This window comes from Drosophila subpulchrella, unplaced genomic scaffold (genome assembly GCF_014743375.2).
Source record: "Drosophila subpulchrella strain 33 F10 #4 breed RU33 unplaced genomic scaffold, RU_Dsub_v1.1 Primary Assembly Seq354, whole genome shotgun sequence".
NCBI classification, from domain to species: Eukaryota; Metazoa; Arthropoda; class Insecta; order Diptera; family Drosophilidae; genus Drosophila; species Drosophila subpulchrella.
The window spans coordinates 451,040-468,895 of NW_023665577.1; the positions used below are offsets into that span (position 1 = coordinate 451,040).

Below are 17,856 nucleotides of genomic sequence, written 5' to 3' on the forward strand. Positions count from 1 at the left end.
GACATAAAACGCCGATAAAGAGCTGTAAAAACATTCCGTGAATTGCGGAAAACAATTGATTGATGCGCATTATGTTCAGATATATTTAGCCTTTTCCTATTGTTCAGATGTAATAAAACGGAGACATAACTGTCAGATAATTGCGGTAAATGGAAGGGATTAATGAGTGGATAAGAATTTTGTGCCTACTCAGTGGGGCGATTCATTTGGAGTTCCCTATGGCTACACACCCTCTGCCCCCTGTGCCACCCACACACACCCAAGAACAAGATGCAACTACCGCAACAACCGTGACAAGTACAACATTTGTGTCGCCTGCCTCGGCTTCAATCTGTCGCCCTCCGCCTGTGCCACGCAACCTTTGACACGCATAAATGGAACAGTCAACCCCCGGTTTATGCTCCACCCCCTGATATCCCCCTGCTTCCGGATCTGCACTGAGAAAATGCTATTTTATACAAAAGTACTCCATTTCGTATCTTTGTCTTTATAAGAAAATTATTACATTTAAAACTTGTGAAGTTAAATGTCCATAATTTAAACATTTAAAATAATACTAACATATCATCCTTCTGCTTCTGGGAAGCTGGTTACAATTTTGAATTATTAAAAAAATTCTTAATCGGAATTCTTATTATATATTTTTTGTACGCAAGAAATTTTGGTAAAACGAGAAATTTAAATTATTTCGTGAATATATATTTTTTATTTTTAAGAAATCCCTTAATGCAATATTTTGTTGAGTGTTCAGACATGCCAATGCCGAGTGTCAGCTCCTCGCAGTACGGTCTCCGGACGGCTGTCCTGGCCCGAAACCCGGACCCGGCACAAACAAAGATCGCAATTTGACTCTACACCACGGAGCTGTCAGCTGGCAGAGAGTGAAGGAAGATTGATTACCGCCATCGAATTGTTTGCCTTCATCCAGGGTGGTTGCAGCGGCGGATGGGGAGTCAGAGAATGTGCCCTGTGTGCCTGACTTCGATTGAATGGCATCGGAATGGAATCGAAAGAGTTGAGCCACCAAACACGATACTCCTGCTGTCATGTGTAAACAACACTTGAAGTCTTTGCGGGATGCGGATAGGGTTGCGTTTTAAAACGCAGACGAGGGTGCTCTCGACTAAAGCTTAATGTAAGCTGTGTAATCAGGTTGGGATAATAATTTTGTCAGAAACAAGATGGGCATTTTAAGAATCAAAACTGCCTTTGAAACATTATATGAATTGCTGTTCGAAACAGAGTTATATTTACTATTTTCCTTTCAAGACGAACTGGTTTTTTAATACTTCCAGAAACCCAGAAATATTAATCACCAGTCCCCAAATTTTATTTTAGTTTTTCCAGGAAATCATCAATGAACTCCATCTGCTTCGAATTGAATTTGCGCGCATATTTTACACAGTTCTCAAAATTGGACTCATCGTTGAGGCCTTTGTAGGCCATGGCGCGATACATCCACGCCCTCAGATTCTTCTCATCCAACTTGTTCAGAACGAAATCGCAATCGACTATGCCTCGTTTGAATTTGCCCGACCTGCGGGAATGTAAGGGGAACCGTCAGGAGGAATATCTAAAGGAATTTCTATTTCGTCTGCTCACTTTATGAAGCAGAGAGCGCGATTTATGTAGAGGATATGACTGTCCCGGATATTTTCAATGGCTTCGGTGTACATCTGCATTGCGGACTCATAGTCACCCTTGCGATACTCAGCGTTGCCCAATCTAAATAGAAAGCAAAGTAAATTAAGGATTAATAACTTTTAATTACTTACTTTCGAAAGTTTTGAGCCACTCGTTCTCTTTCTAACCGGGCTTTAGAGCGTTGATCGAGATCCATTTCGACCTGACGCATAAACGGATATCGATCTTTACTTCGATCCAGACGGCTGAAAGTTCTAGGCTTTGATTTATCTCTGGAAGCAGTATCTTTAGTTGCGGAAATAACAGGGGTAGCATTTGTCCGGGCAGTTATTATAAAGTTTTCTTCTGTTACAATCGACGGTTTAGTATCCTTTTCAACTTTATCTTGCTGGTCGTCCTCGTCACTATAAACAAATGAAAAGGAATTATTTCTCTAGGATATTTTGCTTACTAGGATATGTTACTTACTCCTTCGGCACTTGAAGGTTTTCAAGCAACTTGACCACTTCTTCAACTGTTGATTCCGAATCTAAAAAGCGCTCATCGATTTGCGGGTGTTGCAAGGAATACATGTTTCCAAATATCAAATAATGACCGCCGGATTCAAATAAATATTTGTTTTTGATTTGACCCTTGTGGACTTCTGTTTACACTAAATGTTTACCAGCTGGGCAAACGAATCGCGTGGCAACTTGGGGTTGTACTATTTACTGCCCATAACCAACTGGTTGCCTAGCAAAAATCAAAAAGTATTTACAGGCATTGGAACAACTATCGATAAGATCGGATTTCAAATGGTCTTAAGAACTAGGAAATATGATTATTATACCCGTTACTCGTAGAGTAAAAGGGTATACTAGATTCGTCGGAAAGTATGTAACAGGCAGAAGGAAGCGTTTCCGACCCCATAAAGTATATATATTCTTGATCAGGATCACTAGCCGAGTCGATCTAGCCATGTCCGTCTGTCCGTCTGTCCGTCTGTCCGTCTGTCCGTCTGTCCGTCTGTCCGTCTGTCCGTCTGTCCGTCTGTCCGTATGAACGCTGAGATCTCGGAAACTATAAGAGCTACAATACTAGGATTAGGCACGCAGATTCCTGAGATTCCTGCGCAGCGCAAGTTTGTTTCAGAAGAGTGCCACGCCCACTCTAACGCCCACAAACCGCCCAAAACTGTGGCTTCTACAGTTTTGATGCTAGAACAAAAATTTTAACTGAAATGTATTCTTCTAATCAATACCTACCGATTGACCTAAAAAAAAGTTTGCCACGCCCACTTAAACGCCCACAAGCCGCCCACAAACTTCAAAAAATCGTAAATATGAACGCGCATATCTCGGAAAATATTAAAGATAGAGAAACGGGATTTCAGATTTAGATTCGGTAGGCTTGAGCGCAGCGCAAGTTTGTTACGCGAATATGCCACGCCCACTCTAACGCCCACAAACCGCCCAAATCTGTGGCGCCCACAATTTTTATGCTAGATAAAAAATTTTAACTGAAATGTATTGGTCTCTTGAATACCTATCGATTGGTTTAAAAAAAAGTTTGCCACGCCCACTCTAACGCCTACAAACCGCCCAAGCCTGTGGTGCCCACAATTTTCGTGCTAGATAAAAAATTTTAACTGAAATGTATTGGTCTCGTCAATACCTATCGATTGATTAAAAAAAAACTTTCCCACGCCCACTCTAACGTCCACAACGCTTAAATCTGTCTACCGCCGGTAGGTGGCGCATTTGCTGCTTGCATATCTCCATTTTCCTTTGGTCCCTTTAGCTGAGTAACGGGTATCTGATAGTCGAGGTACTCGACTATAGCGTTCTTCCTTGTTTTTTATTGAATTGTTTTATTTTGATAATTCGTCAGCTTAATTTAGTCGGATAAGAAGGATTAGACCCCATTTCAACCACTAACCGTGATTTAACAAGGAAGAACGCTATAGTCGAGTACCTCGACTATCAGATACCCGTTACTCAGCTAAAGGGACCAAAGGAAAATGGAGATATGCAAGCAGCAAATGCGCCACCTACCGGCGGTAGACAGATTTAAGCGTTGTGGACGTTAGAGTGGGCGTGGGAAAGTTTTTTTTTAATCAATCGATAGGTATTGACGAGACCAATACATTTCAGTTAAAATTTTTTATCTAGCACGAAAATTGTGGGCACCACAGGCTTGGGCGGTTTGTAGGCGTTAGAGTGGGCGTGGCAAACTTTTTTTTAAACCAATCGATAGGTATTCAAGAGACCAATACATTTCAGTTAAAATTTTTTATCTAGCATAAAAATTGTGGGCGCCACAGATTTGGGCGGTTTGTGGGCGTTAGAGTGGGCGTGGCATATTCGCGTAACAAACTTGCGCTGCGCTCAAGCCTACCGAATCTAAATCTGAAATCCCGTTTCTCTATCTTTAATATTTTCCGAGATATGCGCGTTCATATTTACGATTTTTTGAAGTTTGTGGGCGGCTTGTGGGCGTTTAAGTGGGCGTGGCAAACTTTTTTTTAGGTCAATCGGTAGGTATTGATTAGAAGAATACATTTCAGTTAAAATTTTTGTTCTAGCATCAAAACTGTAGAAGCCACAGTTTTGGGCGGTTTGTGGGCGTTAGAGTGGGCGTGGCACTCTTCTGAAACAAACTTGCGCTGCGCAGGAATCTCAGGAATCTGCGTGCCTAATCCTAGTATTGTAGCTCTTATAGTTTCCGAGATCTCAGCGTTCATACGGACAGACGGACAGACGGACAGACGGACAGACGGACAGACGGACAGACGGACATGGCTAGATCGACTCGGCTAGTGATCCTGATCAAGAATATATATACTTTATGGGGTCGGAAACGCTTCCTTCTGCCTGTTACATACTTTCCGACGAATCTAGTATACCCTTTTACTCTACGAGTAACGGGTATAAAAATATTTTATCAAATATTTATTTTGTTTTCAAACTGCAACTAAAACGAGTTAGATTTTTTATGATTTTGCCAGTCATTTGCGTTAAATCGTTTAAATGATTATGGGTGTAGAGAAACACACACCTGCATACCCTGATACTAGCACTCTGGCTGATAGTCATATTCATACTCACGCTCACATTACTTTTCATTTAATCTCATACAATTTGTAAGATAAAGAAATGCACAAATGCATGTTCAGCTCAGCTTGGCTCAAAGGATCAATTATAGACTATAAAACATAATGGCATCTAATAATAGTAGAGCCGCAATCTCAACGCAACTAAACATAGCCCCTCAAACGTCCCTTCACGGTACAAAAGCTGTACACTCATCAAAATTTACTCTAAATGAATAAATTTTTTTAGTTATTTTAAATAACAATATAACCAAAAAACAATGTTAGATTGTACAAATGTTCAAATTTAAGTACCTAATGCTTTGTAGAAGCCGTTACTTCATTTAATACAACAGTAAAAACAACTATCATTTAAAATATTAATAATAATATTAATATTAATAATAATAATAATATTAATAAACAAATTGATAATACCCAAATGCTATGCTAAATAAAAAATGTTTTCCAAATATTCTGAAAATAAATACAGCCTTATTTTAATTTCTTGTTAGTCATTATATATCAAACTTTTTCAAGTTTAAAAATGTATTTAATACTATAAAATATTTATGATAGTTACTATCAGCATTTTCGACAGTAACAAACAGTTGCATTAATTATTGTACTGACCTAAATATTTATTCTTCCTTAAATTATGTTTTACGACGGAAAACAATATTTGAAAAAAAATATTTTTAATTTTTTATTAATGGTGAATTTTTGCCATTTTGAGTAATTTTTTCAAGTGCTCTCCTGCTTTTGCACTCGCTCCTTTGGATCACCTAGAAGTGCATGTCGCTGGCACATTACCAGCAATGGTGCATTTTGGGGCGGGGTGGAGGAAAAGGATCCTTGCGAGTGAGAGCTGGGTCGTGTGTGGGGGCCAGGCATTTAGGAGCCGGCTCACTCACACACTTCCACACACACTCGGCCAGGCAACCGGACATGGACATGCTTAAGCGCCGGGCTCTCTCTTGGCCACGTTAGCAGGGAAGGAAAAGGAAAGGGGCGGAAACACAGTGCACGGGGATAAATAATTGCAGTGCGGCAAAAGGAGCCTGAACTGGTTGTAGCACCATTTCGCTGCTGCCAGCAAACCGGCAAACCAGCAAATGGACAAACGACAACGACACCAAATTGCTCACATGACGCACCGCATTTTTTATTCCGCACGAATTTCGTTGTTGGTTAGCAAAAGTTGGTAACGCTCCTTGCGGCAACCACTCGCCGCCTGGCGGCATCATCAGCATAGATTGCCATTTCGACGTAATTGTTATAAATGAATTCCACGTAATTTAATTATGGGTTTTAGACCGATGAAAAATATACCGGCCAACGGGCCATAAATACAGCCCAACCCTACAGATGGGAGGTCACATGCTGCTTATGCGTATCAGCTGTTGGAGAGGGTTGAGGAAATGCCCCATCGTATCGTCCATGAAGTGGGAACAGTTCAATGGTAATGGAATTGTGAAATCAACCTGAATTTCAAATGGATGGAGGGAGGATTGCATTCGAAACCGTCTGATGGTTTAGAAACCAATCTGTCACACTCTCTAATCGGCGTTATTTAAGTTATCGTGAGAAAATGTTAAATACCAAAATGATAATATATTCAAACTCACCTTACTTAAAATAAAGTATTTTTGAATAATTACATTTTAAAATACAATCATATTAACCACTAATCATTATGTAAACACCAACACCATTCCAATTTTTTAATGATTTTAAAGTAACACAATGATAGTTTAAACCCATTAATGGTTACTTAAATAGTTGATCGGGTTCCTTAAATGGGTTTAAAATTTTTACTCACAACTTTAGAACCCTCTCTAAGGGTGAAATGAATTCCGCAACAGATGCTTGCAACAACATCACGACCCAAGTGACTCTTTTCCGGGTTGAAAGCTCGAGAATTCCATTTTGGGGTCCCGGATGCTCCACTACCCTCGACCCATTCCCAAGCAATTGGCATTCAAATTTTGAAGTGATTTTTTTCACGCATTCACAATCTTCCGTGGAATACGAAATAAGAAGAGTTTCCTGTGCCTGCTGTTCACTATATATGCATATTTTTGTGGGCCAAAACTGTACAGCCCCATCATATGTGGAACGGACGGAAAGTTTTTCTGGCCCAGCACGATTTGTTTATACGACAGGTGTTGGCCATATCGGTGGCGTTGAGGGACTAACACGTCTGTGAAATGTCATAACGTTTAAACGTGCCAAAAATATCCAAATTGAACCAACAACAGTTGGGCAAAAAATGCTAAAAAGGATGAGTGAAATACAGTCAAAAAGGATTTCGGTAAAGAGCTTTCTATTTTATAAATGATGGTGCACTTATGCCCACTTCCTCATAACGGAAAAGTGGGTCTTCTTCTTATTTAAAATGCAAGTGTAGAGAATTCAAGCTTACGAATCTGAAAGAAACATACATTTTAATAGGTACATGATTTTGATTAGGTTATTTTGATTTGAAAAGACATTTGTTATCTTAATTACTTTTTTCCATGACGATTTTGTTGCTTAAAAGAGTTTATTTTCTAAAAAAAACTTTCTATTTCTTGAGAATAAGATATGTATACTCTATTCCACCGAGTAACCCTCTTAATTAACTTTCACAGATTCCCGGCCAAAACCAAGCGTATATCTCAGCGAAGCCATTTCATTTGCACGCAAAATACATTTCGCTCGGCTGTCGCAAGGATCCAAGCACTTGGCTTTGGAGTCCTGGCCGCGAATTCAAAATTCATTGCCAAAGGAGTGGGGTGAGCTTCGGTTGAAAGCCAAAAGCTTCCGAATGGCGATTAGCCATAAAAATTATAGATTCTATCTAATTACAAAGCGCTGCGGCTGGGCCTTGTGGAGTGGGCGTGCGACTCCCAAGTGAATATTTAATTTAATTAACAAGAAACAATTTGAAATGTTTTTCGCCCAGCCTCCGCTGCGGCTGCGGAATTTATTGTTATGACCAGGCCAAGACTGCGGCGTTGTCATTGTCATCAAGGCCTCGGATTCCCGCCCCCGGCGCCCCAACTTCAATCTCTCGATTCCGGCTAATAAAACCGCAATGTTGCCACCGAGCGAATGATTGAGCTTAGGAATTGGCTAACTGGAGCAATGGGAACAATCTGTGCGCTGTTGGACATGTTTATTACATTGGCATTTCGCGTAATTGAAGCTGGCCCGCGAAGAGATGTTTACTTGTTCCTGCTGTTTGCTTTTTATGCGAGTTTGATTAGCTGCCTCTGATTGCCGGGCGATTAGCCACGCCCACGCTCCTCGAATCCGGCATCTATATTCATTATGGCAGCCCCGGAACATGTGCAGGACATGCTCCCGGCGAAAGCAGCCGAGCCAAAACCAGAACCGAGGCGAAACGGACCACATGTCAGGAAATGTCAACAATGCGCATGAAAATTCCAAGGATACACCCCCTGCACAAGGTCCTCCCCTTTGACCCGTGACATCCACACGGGCACACTCTGAAAAAATTACCCCTTACAATGAAAGAAATATTAAGTTATATAAAAAATATGTACCCTGTTGTAATTCCAAGACAACATTACATTTAAGATGACATTTCAATAAATTCTTTAATCTAGAATTGAATATACTATGGGTGGGGATCCCCATTCACAGGCTGAAAGTAAAAATAAATGTAATATTCAAAAAGTAATCAATAAACCATTTTTGAAACCATACTCCCCACCCCAAACCAATTCCTAGATTATCCACAGAATTAAATTATTAACCTTTAAATTGCTTGGAACATTTGATTTCTTTTAAATATTTGTGAATCAAACTAAATATTTTTTCAGACTGCCTGAAGTATTTCAATTGAGTTATTGAACTTAAAAATTTTTTTTACTATTGTGACACAATGTAGGCAAGTTAGAACCATTTCCTAAATTGGGGAAAGGTTTCTATGATTTTTAAAAAACTTCCAAGATAAATATTTTTTTCCAGTGCAGCCCTTTTGACTACATTGGCCGTGGCAAGTGCGAGCGACAATTTCCTCCCAGGGGAAGCAATTTGCCACACACACAGCTCTCCATTCCACGCCACACCATACCACACCTAAGGGCCCAAGGACCAAAGGGACGGATGGGTTCGTATGGATGGTCTGGTGGAAATTCCTTGGAGCTGAGGCTGAGTGCCGCATTTCCGCGCTGCAAGACGCTGGCCAGCCACCGCAGCCAGTAGCAAGTAATGTGTGCGGTTAAATGTCCATAAATCAAATCCTAACACTCCACGTCCGCCGCTCAAGATGACCAACGGAACCAACCACTGTAACTGAAACAGAACCTGGATCCGGATACGGATTGGAATGGGAGTGGGAACCAGAACGAGAACGAGAACGGGGCTGGACCTGTCCGAGTTAATGCGGTTGACACTTTTCTGGGTCCTAATAGATGGGCGATGCAATGGAAATTCCTCGACTTGACCTCAAGTCGCCCGCAATGGGACATTAAATGCAAAAGTGAAACCGAAGACAACTGGGACACGGGCTAAATGCTAAAAATTACCCTTTCTTCTTTGTTTCTCTCCTTTTTTTGTTTGTCCCTTCCAGGATCCAAGTGCCCACTTAGGAGAGGGGTGGGCTGAAGGATATTTAAAGGATTGATGAGGGAAAAACTGTTACTAAGGCAAAGTTTTGCGAAAGTATCTTACAGCTTACAGCTGATGTATATAATTTTTCAGTGCAATGTTGGATATTTTTTTAAAGGATTGGAACTAGATCGTTCGACTATATTGTACAGTTTGCATTGAAACGTCAAAGGATAATTGGTTTTCAAGCAATTTATTTTTGAAAACAATACCATCATTACTTAGATTATAAAATTTACATAGGTATACGGTTTAAATTGTTTTATTGATCATAAGGTTCTTATCGATAGGTTTTAGTATACTTAAAAAAAAAAACTTATAGTGTGAATGCCTTTTGTCACTGAGTTGGGTTAGAATTTTGCGTCCAATTGCCAGAGACGATTGCTTAGCTCTATAAAAAATTAACATGTATGTTCTTGGGAGGATTCATCAAAATCAATTGGGATAATTGAAGCGGGTAACGCAGGGATTTATGTGGGTAATGCTCAGCTTTCTGGACTTGGCAGCGGGCTCGCCCCACGACAGATTCATAGAGGGAGTCGCGTGCACGCTCGTGGGGATCTGACTTTGGGAGACCGGATGCCAGGACTGAGTGGGTAAAAGCGGTGCCGACTTCGACTTGGACCAGGCTTGGGCAGCCGCCTCCAAATCCTGCTTGATGCTCTGCAGGACCAAATCCACATTGTAGGAGTAGTGTCCCGACGAGGAGCTGGAACTGGAGTTGGCAATGGCTCCTGGATGGGAAATGCTGGTGGTTGGAGCAGGGGTAGTTTGGGCCAGGTGCTCCAAGATCTCGCTGAGATCGGTGCTGGAGCACATGTTGTTGTTGCTGTGGCTAATCGTGTTGCTGGTGTTTACTTCGGTCTTGATTTTGACTTGGCCGTAGTCGGGCTGGGCATTCACCGGAGCCACTGCCACCACAGAACGCTTCTCTGCAGCCGCGGAGGCCTCCCTGGGATCTTGGGAGTAGGACATCAGTCGCTGCACTATCCCACGATGGGCGCTCTGCTCCGCCTGGGGCTGAGCCAACTTGGCGCTGGCCTTGGATTCACGGTTGCCCTGGATGTCCTTCTTGAACTTCATGCGGCGGTTCTGGAACCAGATCTTCACCTGGCGTTCGCACAGAGACAACCGCTGGGCAATCTCGATCCTGCGCGTCCGGTACAGATACATATTGCTCTTGAACTCGTTCTCCAGCTCCACCAGCTGGACACTGGTGAAGGCGGTGCGGGATCGCTTAAGCTTCACCCTCTGTGAGTCCTGGCTGGGCTGCGATGGCAGGTTCTCATCCGAGGACACCTGCTGCTGATGGAGCTGCTGCGGGGAGCAGTGGTCGTTGAGGGTGGTGGGGTTGGAGTTCATCTGGCTGTAGTTGGCAGGCAGGCTGAGGGGGTTCACAGACTGATGATGGCCGTAGATCAACTGAAAATGGCGAAATAAATTATCAGTTTGTGTTTGATTTTGATTTTATTAGGCGGTACTCACATCACTGTATTTCACCTCCGAGGGAGTTGCTGTGTAAGTGGCCACCTTGGCCTGGTGCACTGGATAGTAATGCATGACGGATGACATATTCTGCTGATACTGCCGACTGAGCTGTCAAAAGTGTAATGATCTGCCGTCCTAAGCAAACATCAGCCTTATATACGGATCCGTTTAGGTAGAGGACAAAGGGCAGGTCAACGCCGCCGACGCGACGTTGCGAAAAAATTTGCCTAAGTCCGCGAGTCGTAAATCCCTTCGTCGCTGGGCTGCCCGACTGGCACCTCGGAGACTAGCCAAGTCCGGCGACTCCCGGGCTTTGGCAATGGGCAATCTAGAGGCTTGTTTTGATCGAAATCCTGCCAGGACTTGGCGTTGCGTGAGACACAGTTCCAGGGGTCCCAAGTCTCGCCAGGTAGACGGCTGATGATGATCGGCGATCCGGACGATTGTTGTCCAACTTCTAGCACCTGTTGAATGAGCCTCCGCTGGCGACGCTGAAAGTGAAACCGAGGCTGTTGTCGCGGCTTTCGGTCGCTCGCCGTCCGCAATTATCCTCATAATGCAATGAAAGCGACGCTGCGAAAAAGGATGCTCCTCGGGGTTTCATGCTCGATTTAGAGAGTTTATGGCTTCGTTTGTTGCCAGAAGGATATGCCCGAGAAACCGAAGTCTCAGGCGCGGCGAATGCAAAACCCGTCGCGGTCCTCCTGTCCCTTTGGCTTTCCATCCTCAGTCCACGAACCCGGGAATGGTTCGCAAATTTTATTACTGGCGCTATCGGATTTGCTCCTTCTGGGAATTCGCTAAAAATACGCTGGAACAAAGGAAAAGTCATGGCAGGACAACCATGTGGAAATTTGGCAACGTAAGTGGTACAGTTGAGGGGCTCATAACTTAAAATAAATACGGATCTTATAGACTTAACCCCAATTAACAGAGAATTTTAAAATATTTTAGTTAAGATATAGCTACACTTACAAATTTTGAAAAAATACGGTTCTGATAAACTTAATTGAAAAGTAGTTATGTTTTTTCTACAAATATGAATCTGGATAATTTAAACAAAAAATGTATAATTTAAGTTTTTGAACCCAACTACATTATTATATTTAATGTCGGGCTTATTGACTAACTTAGCTAACTTAGCTCAATATCGTATGTTCTAATAAAAAATAAAGATTTATCCAATTTGGTCATATTTTGGAAATAACTTTTAAAATCATTAATTTTATACATTCGATTTGTTTGAATTACTTATTATACAGAAAACATCAGGAAACAGACTTTATTTGAGCAGGCAGAAACGTATAATAGTTAAAATAGTAAATACTTGATTTCGATTTTCTATAAACTAAATTATATATATGCATCTTTATATTGAAGAATAATTGATAATTTATTATACTTATAACTCACTAAATACAAAACTTAAAAGCTATAAGTTAACAGATATATTTATTTGTAATTTATTTAATTTAGTAAGATCAGAAAAAAAGAGTAACCTAAGCAAGCATGGGGTGGTGAAAAATAAGAATGAGTTTTTGTACAGGATTTCCCAGCACGTCCATAATCACCCTTCTAAAACGCGCCCACTTAAACGCGCCAAGGAGCTAGATCAATAAAAATGGCAGAACTGGGAGAAACCCGATCAACATTCGTTCATGTAGAGCTCGTTTTGGATTTCTGGGTTTTCCAAAATGTATATCAAAGAAAATAGGGGCAACAAGTTGCCTGACGGCGCCTGTACAGTGCCTACCTAAATAGTGCGACCGGACGAAGATCGGTCGGGAAAGGTCGCGGATCAGGTAGCTATATAAACACAGGCAGCTGGTGCACAAGTTTTAAGATCCGCGGGTGTTCGCGGAAAATCGCGAATCCCATTTTATGGCAGGCATGTGTGAGTGTGTGCCATAAAATGTATTTTTAAATTCATAAGGTTTTCGGGAAAACCAGATACTGTTTTCGTTCATCCTGGAAAGAGACGGAGAGAGGACCTACGTGTCCTTCGGAATACGTAAATATGTGTAGTTAGTCACAGCTTACTCTAGTAGAGTAGTTCTTATATTTTCCCATATTGATATAGACAAAACTTTAAAATACAACATCAAAGGTGCACCGTTTTAAAATTAATTTGAGGCCTAACAGATTTCAATGCGACTTGTAGTGATAAAATTAAAATAAATCGATAGGATATTCATTCCGTGGACAGCAAAAAATCACAGAAACTAGAACAAGTGGTCTGCATTAGTTGATAAAACAATTTGCTGACGATTCTTGGTGAAAGAATGTGCAAATGTTTGATTATGTCAGACACTATGGCATAGCATAGAAATTGAAAATATCACATCGAATATTATTGTTTAAATGTTCGATCATTTTGAGGTAATCTCTTATTTTGATTACCCCCAAGAGAAACATTTTGCATTTCGATTAGTACAGTTTTTAGCTATGCCAATTTGTTTCAGAAAGGAGTTTTTGATGGCACGGAAATAAAGGTATGGGGTGGTAACTTTCCCTGGAATACGTTCAAGCCCATTAGGCCTCAAATGGATCTAGCTGGATGTTCCTGGGCTTTATTGGAACGGCCTGCCAGACGCAATCGAAGCAAAGAGCGTATTGCGGGGGAAGTTTGAACTTAAATAGAGTATCACCACAAGGGGGATTGAAATCCGTATCGCCACTGACTAGGCTAGTACATAAAACTTCTCTAAAAACAATTTACACAGATCTTAAGTTTAGGCCTAACTTACTACGCGTATATATCTACAATCACTTGGTTTTTGTACAATCAGGAACAACAGTTGTTAACCTAAACCTAAAGCTATTATAACTCTCTGGGACGCCGCCTGTCAAGGCTAATTGAAGCAGTAGGCGAACTGCGAGTTGCCTGCGGCGTTACGATGGGGATTATACGCTTGCATTATCGTATCCATCGTGCATTGATATTGGTTCGACTCGGATATAGTCACGCCCAGTCCCATTCCAAGGGGCTGCTGGGATCCCTGTGGAGACGAAAGCTTGCCAAACTTGGCAAAGGCTGTGCCACGATTTCCGGATCCTGCCAAAGCTCTCAGACCGGTGCTCATGTCGTCGCTGCTGCCATCGTCGCAGCTCTTGTCCAGACCCTTCAAAGGCTCCAAGATCTATTGAGAAAACGGATACGAAAGAATTTTTTAAATAATATGACTTAATAATTAAATATCAAATTACATTTTCTGCACAAAAATTGCTTTAATATTTGGTTACCAAACATTAATAATAACAAAGGGCATTTGGCCAAGCTAAAGCCAGAAAGGAACAGGGCCAGCCATTCAAACATAATTTAAGTTTTATTTGTAATTTAGCCAAGCTACTATACTACTAAAATAATATGAAAACCTGAAACTCAAAAACATATTTTGAAAATGTTTATTTTTTAACCTTTTCCTTTTCTCAACTTAAAAAGTATATTTATTGATGTAAATGGATGGAAATTGTATAGCAGTTTAATTTTTCTGGCACTGCCAACGAACAATACTAAAGTGGATATCAGCTAAAACTGATATAGCTTGGGCCATTCAATGCAAATGCTTATGCATCGGTCCTATGCTTCCAAATTCACCTGTTTATAATATCGTAAAAATTATACACGAAGGCGACTTTGGTTTTCCGGTAAAGTTAGGCTCCCTGATTAAAGGAGGTGCACGCACAATTTTTTGTATGGTGCCAATTTAATTTTTAGTGTAAAAACATTCTTATCCTCTTTTTTATAAAAGATTTATAAAAGAGCGTTCCATTATCAGTGTGTCTTTAATGACTTTAAACGGCTTATCAGACCTCAAGATAAGAAATAAAATAGTCCCAAAAAGATACAAAAAGTATAGAGTGCCTTTTTTTAATTAAGGAACTCATCTTTGCCGGAATACCAAGGTCACCTTCGAGTAGCATTTTGACGAGTTTATTTTGTAAGCTGGTGTTATTGATTCACATATTCCAAGGATTTCAAAACTATGAAATTGGTTAACTGAATTTCCAAAAATACAATGAAAACAGTATTTTTTGAAATTATAAAAAAATTAGAATTGAGTTTCGATCATAGCAGGACGGCAATATCCTATTGCTCGTATAGGAACGATCTGTCTAAATTTAAATAATAAAATAATAAGAAAATGGTTTGGGTAACGGAGGTTCGGTTTATGAAAGTATTAATCTGTGTTAAAAAGCAAGGTGGGGAGGTTGACTCTTGGCTGACCTGAAGCGTCGTCTTCTTCCTCGTTCCGTCGTCCATATCTTCGGACTCCGTCTCGCCAACGGCGGTGGCGCAGGGTCCGCCAATCCCGATGCCGCACAGACTGGGACTCTCGTCATTCTTGGGTGTTAATGGCTCGTAGACCTCGGAGCCCGGCGAGGCAGCGCCGCGGGCCATAGCCGACGCGGATGCAGAGGCGCCAGACAAAGCAGGTCGCATGTAGTACGAGCCGTTAAAGTTGTAGTCTGCCTCCGGCTCGTCCTTGACCAGGACACGGGACGCGCTAGGTGGCTTTTGCTGGAAGTCAAAGTGGTGGTACTGCTGCTGCGGCGCCGCCTGCTGCTGCTGCTGTAGCATCTGGGGCGGCACATGGTTACTCTGGTGGTGCAGCTGCTGCTGGTGGTGATGGACATGTCCCTGCTGTTGCTGGAAGAACTGGCCGCCAGTGGCAGATCCTGGAGCTCCTCCGGTGGGGTACTGCACATGCGCGTGTCTATTGGTCAGGCCATGGTTGTGGCCTCCATTGTAGTTGTAATAGGCGTTGAAGGACTCGCCGTAGTGCTCCACCATGTGGGCTGTGGGAGTCGAGGGCGTGGGCGATGGGGTCAAGGCGTTGGGCGTGGCTCCTCCGCCCAAGCTCAGGGTCTGCAGACTGGGAGGATCGCCGTCACTCTGTTTTAGACCCGGCGAGAGGGGCATGCCCTCGTACGACTGATCCTTGTGCTGGTCCGATTGGATTTTGTGACGACGCCGACGATTCTTGAACCAGATCTTCACCTGGGCAGTGCCCAGGCCCAGTTTTGCCGACAGATCCGCCAATCTGGGGGCCGTGAGGTATCGTCCCTGCAGAAAGTGCTGCTCCAACTCGGCGATCTGGGAGCTAGTGAAGGTGGTACGAGTGCGTCGCGGTCGCCGCATCACCAGGGAGTCGGGCAGCTCCTCTGGAGGGTACATTTCTGATAAGACGATGGTGGACAATGTTTACCTCAAACTCACCTGGCTTGGGCATCTGGTTGGGCAGATACGGGCGTATGTAGTTGTAGTTTATCGCACCCGTTCGTTCATCAAAAAGCTTAAAAGAATCAATGAGTACACTATCTTTATATAAAAACATGAAAAGATGGGTTGCTTCGGAAGCCGAAGCTTAAGATCAGTTATTTTAAACAACTTGCAGCTTCAAAGGGATAAATATTTTTCAGTTATATTCAGTAATATATTATATGAAACATGTAAGAAAATTTTAGTAAAAGTACATATATGTATGCAATGCTTAAAAAATTGTATCAACGGTACTGATGATAAGAAGGTAAGCCTCAGAACTTATATCTGTATTATAATAACAGTTGAACATCCATAACACAGGATCGCTTTGTTCGAGATCTTGGTATAAGGTTTTTATACTGATCATTACTATTTATGTATGTATATATCGGTGTCGTTTTTAAACTTTGTCAAATAAAACAAGACCGATTTTTTTTCATGCCAAATGGAGGTTTAAGTTATGGATGCTCTACTGTAATATTTTTTAGGTCGCATGGTTAATATTATCTATAGATCAGCTATGGCGTCATATGCTTAGATTGCTTTTTTAAAGAAATCTTTACAGTGACTAGCAATCACACTTGGGTTTTTGTGGATCATTTTACGGAGGCTGCACTGTACTCATACTTTACTGGGCGAGCTCTCATCTTTCTGGCTTGGGCGTGATACTATCCTATAGCCATTCCACTCACCAGATCGAAGGGATTCCGGAATTGTGGCGGCAACTGGAGCTGCGGATGTTGATGATGTGGGTGCGGATGGGAATGCGGATGCGGATGCGAGTGCGGATGTGTGTGCGTGTGGGGCAGCGGATGATGGTAAAAGTTTTGATCTGGCGGCGGTTGCGCCATTTTCCCCAAACACTCCGCCGCGCTATTTTAAGGGATTTTCCCGCGCCGCGTTGATAAATTGCAAATGGAATGTGGACAATTTCGTTTATTGTGGGTAACCGGTTACGTTCGAGACGTTCGCGAACTTATTTCGCCAACATTTTGCGATTTTGCGATCCACTTGCTTCGCATCTGCAAAGTACCGTTACATAGGGATGGGGGGAAGGAAGCTAGAGATGGAATGAGCCCGTCTGGATCCCTGTTATCGATCAAAGGATAATAAAATATTTAAAAAAAAAATGATACATCTTTAATAAGTTATTCAATTAATATTTTCACTAATTAAATGTTTATTTTTGAATGTCTGCGTGGCACTCCCACGTTCTTAACGGAGCAGTCCGGCAACGCCGTAGATTGTGTGAGTAACCAAAATGTTCGCCAGAGGGCGGCAGCACATAAGAGAGATGCGAACTAGCGGAATTCGGAGTGCAGCTATGGCTCACTGACAAAATCTGAATGACCTGAATTTGGCGGTTTATTTGAAATTAGTTTTGCAAATGGATGGGATTAAATGCTGTATACCAATTGTTTAAGTTCCCCTTAACTTCCGTACGTTTTGTCTAAAATGAGTATTTCGTCTCTTTATTATTGGCATGTCCCTGCACACTTGTATCTTTATACAGTTAATAATGAGTAAGGGCAATACTAAAGAAGAAATAAGCAATAAAAATCGCGTAAGCTTTTCTTTTGAATAGCTTCTTAGCCTGAACAATGTTCATTAATTCATTCATTAATAAATATATTACAAATAAAATAATTATTAAGTGTACACAACTTAGATCATTTAAAAATACCATATTTTCCAAGGTGGTTATGAAGCAAAGAGCTAAAAAATGTTCAATTCTGAAAAACAAGATAATTTATATATATAAAAGTAG

General features: G+C 41.6%; 3 protein-coding genes across 5 annotated transcripts; all 3 read right to left on the reverse strand.

Moving 5' to 3' along the window:
- Positions 1-1,329: 1,329 nt before the first annotated feature.
- LOC119560986 (tetratricopeptide repeat protein 12) lies at positions 1,330-2,216 on the reverse strand. The gene is made up of 4 exons (XM_037874763.1): positions 2,113-2,216; positions 1,776-2,048; positions 1,603-1,725; positions 1,330-1,537 (listed from the first exon to the last, which is right to left on the reverse strand). The coding sequence occupies exons 1-4, from the start codon at positions 2,214-2,216 to the stop codon at positions 1,330-1,332; spliced, it is 708 nt and encodes a 235-aa protein (XP_037730691.1).
- Positions 2,217-9,769: 7,553 nt separating this feature from the next.
- On the reverse strand, positions 9,770-10,906 carry LOC119560360 (protein zerknuellt 1). Its single transcript, XM_037873763.1, has 2 exons — positions 10,820-10,906; positions 9,770-10,756 (listed from the first exon to the last, which is right to left on the reverse strand). Exons 1-2 carry the CDS (start codon positions 10,904-10,906, stop codon positions 9,770-9,772), a joined length of 1,074 nt encoding a protein of 357 aa, XP_037729691.1.
- A 1,936-nt stretch (positions 10,907-12,842) lies between these two features.
- LOC119560841 (homeotic protein bicoid) lies at positions 12,843-17,126 on the reverse strand. 3 transcript variants are annotated; one of them, XM_037874493.1, is made up of 4 exons: positions 16,781-17,126; positions 16,044-16,119; positions 15,051-15,988; positions 12,843-13,962 (listed from the first exon to the last, which is right to left on the reverse strand). In XM_037874493.1, exons 1-4 carry the CDS (start codon positions 16,937-16,939, stop codon positions 13,675-13,677), a joined length of 1,461 nt encoding a protein of 486 aa, XP_037730421.1. In that variant the 5' UTR covers positions 16,940-17,126; the 3' UTR covers positions 12,843-13,674. The 3 variants fall into 3 exon arrangements, with proteins under 3 accessions (XP_037730421.1, XP_037730420.1, XP_037730422.1); XM_037874492.1 differs by having other exon boundaries at positions 15,051-16,003; XM_037874494.1 differs by having other exon boundaries at positions 15,051-16,003; positions 16,044-16,141; positions 16,781-17,055.
- Positions 17,127-17,856: the final 730 nt, after the last annotated feature.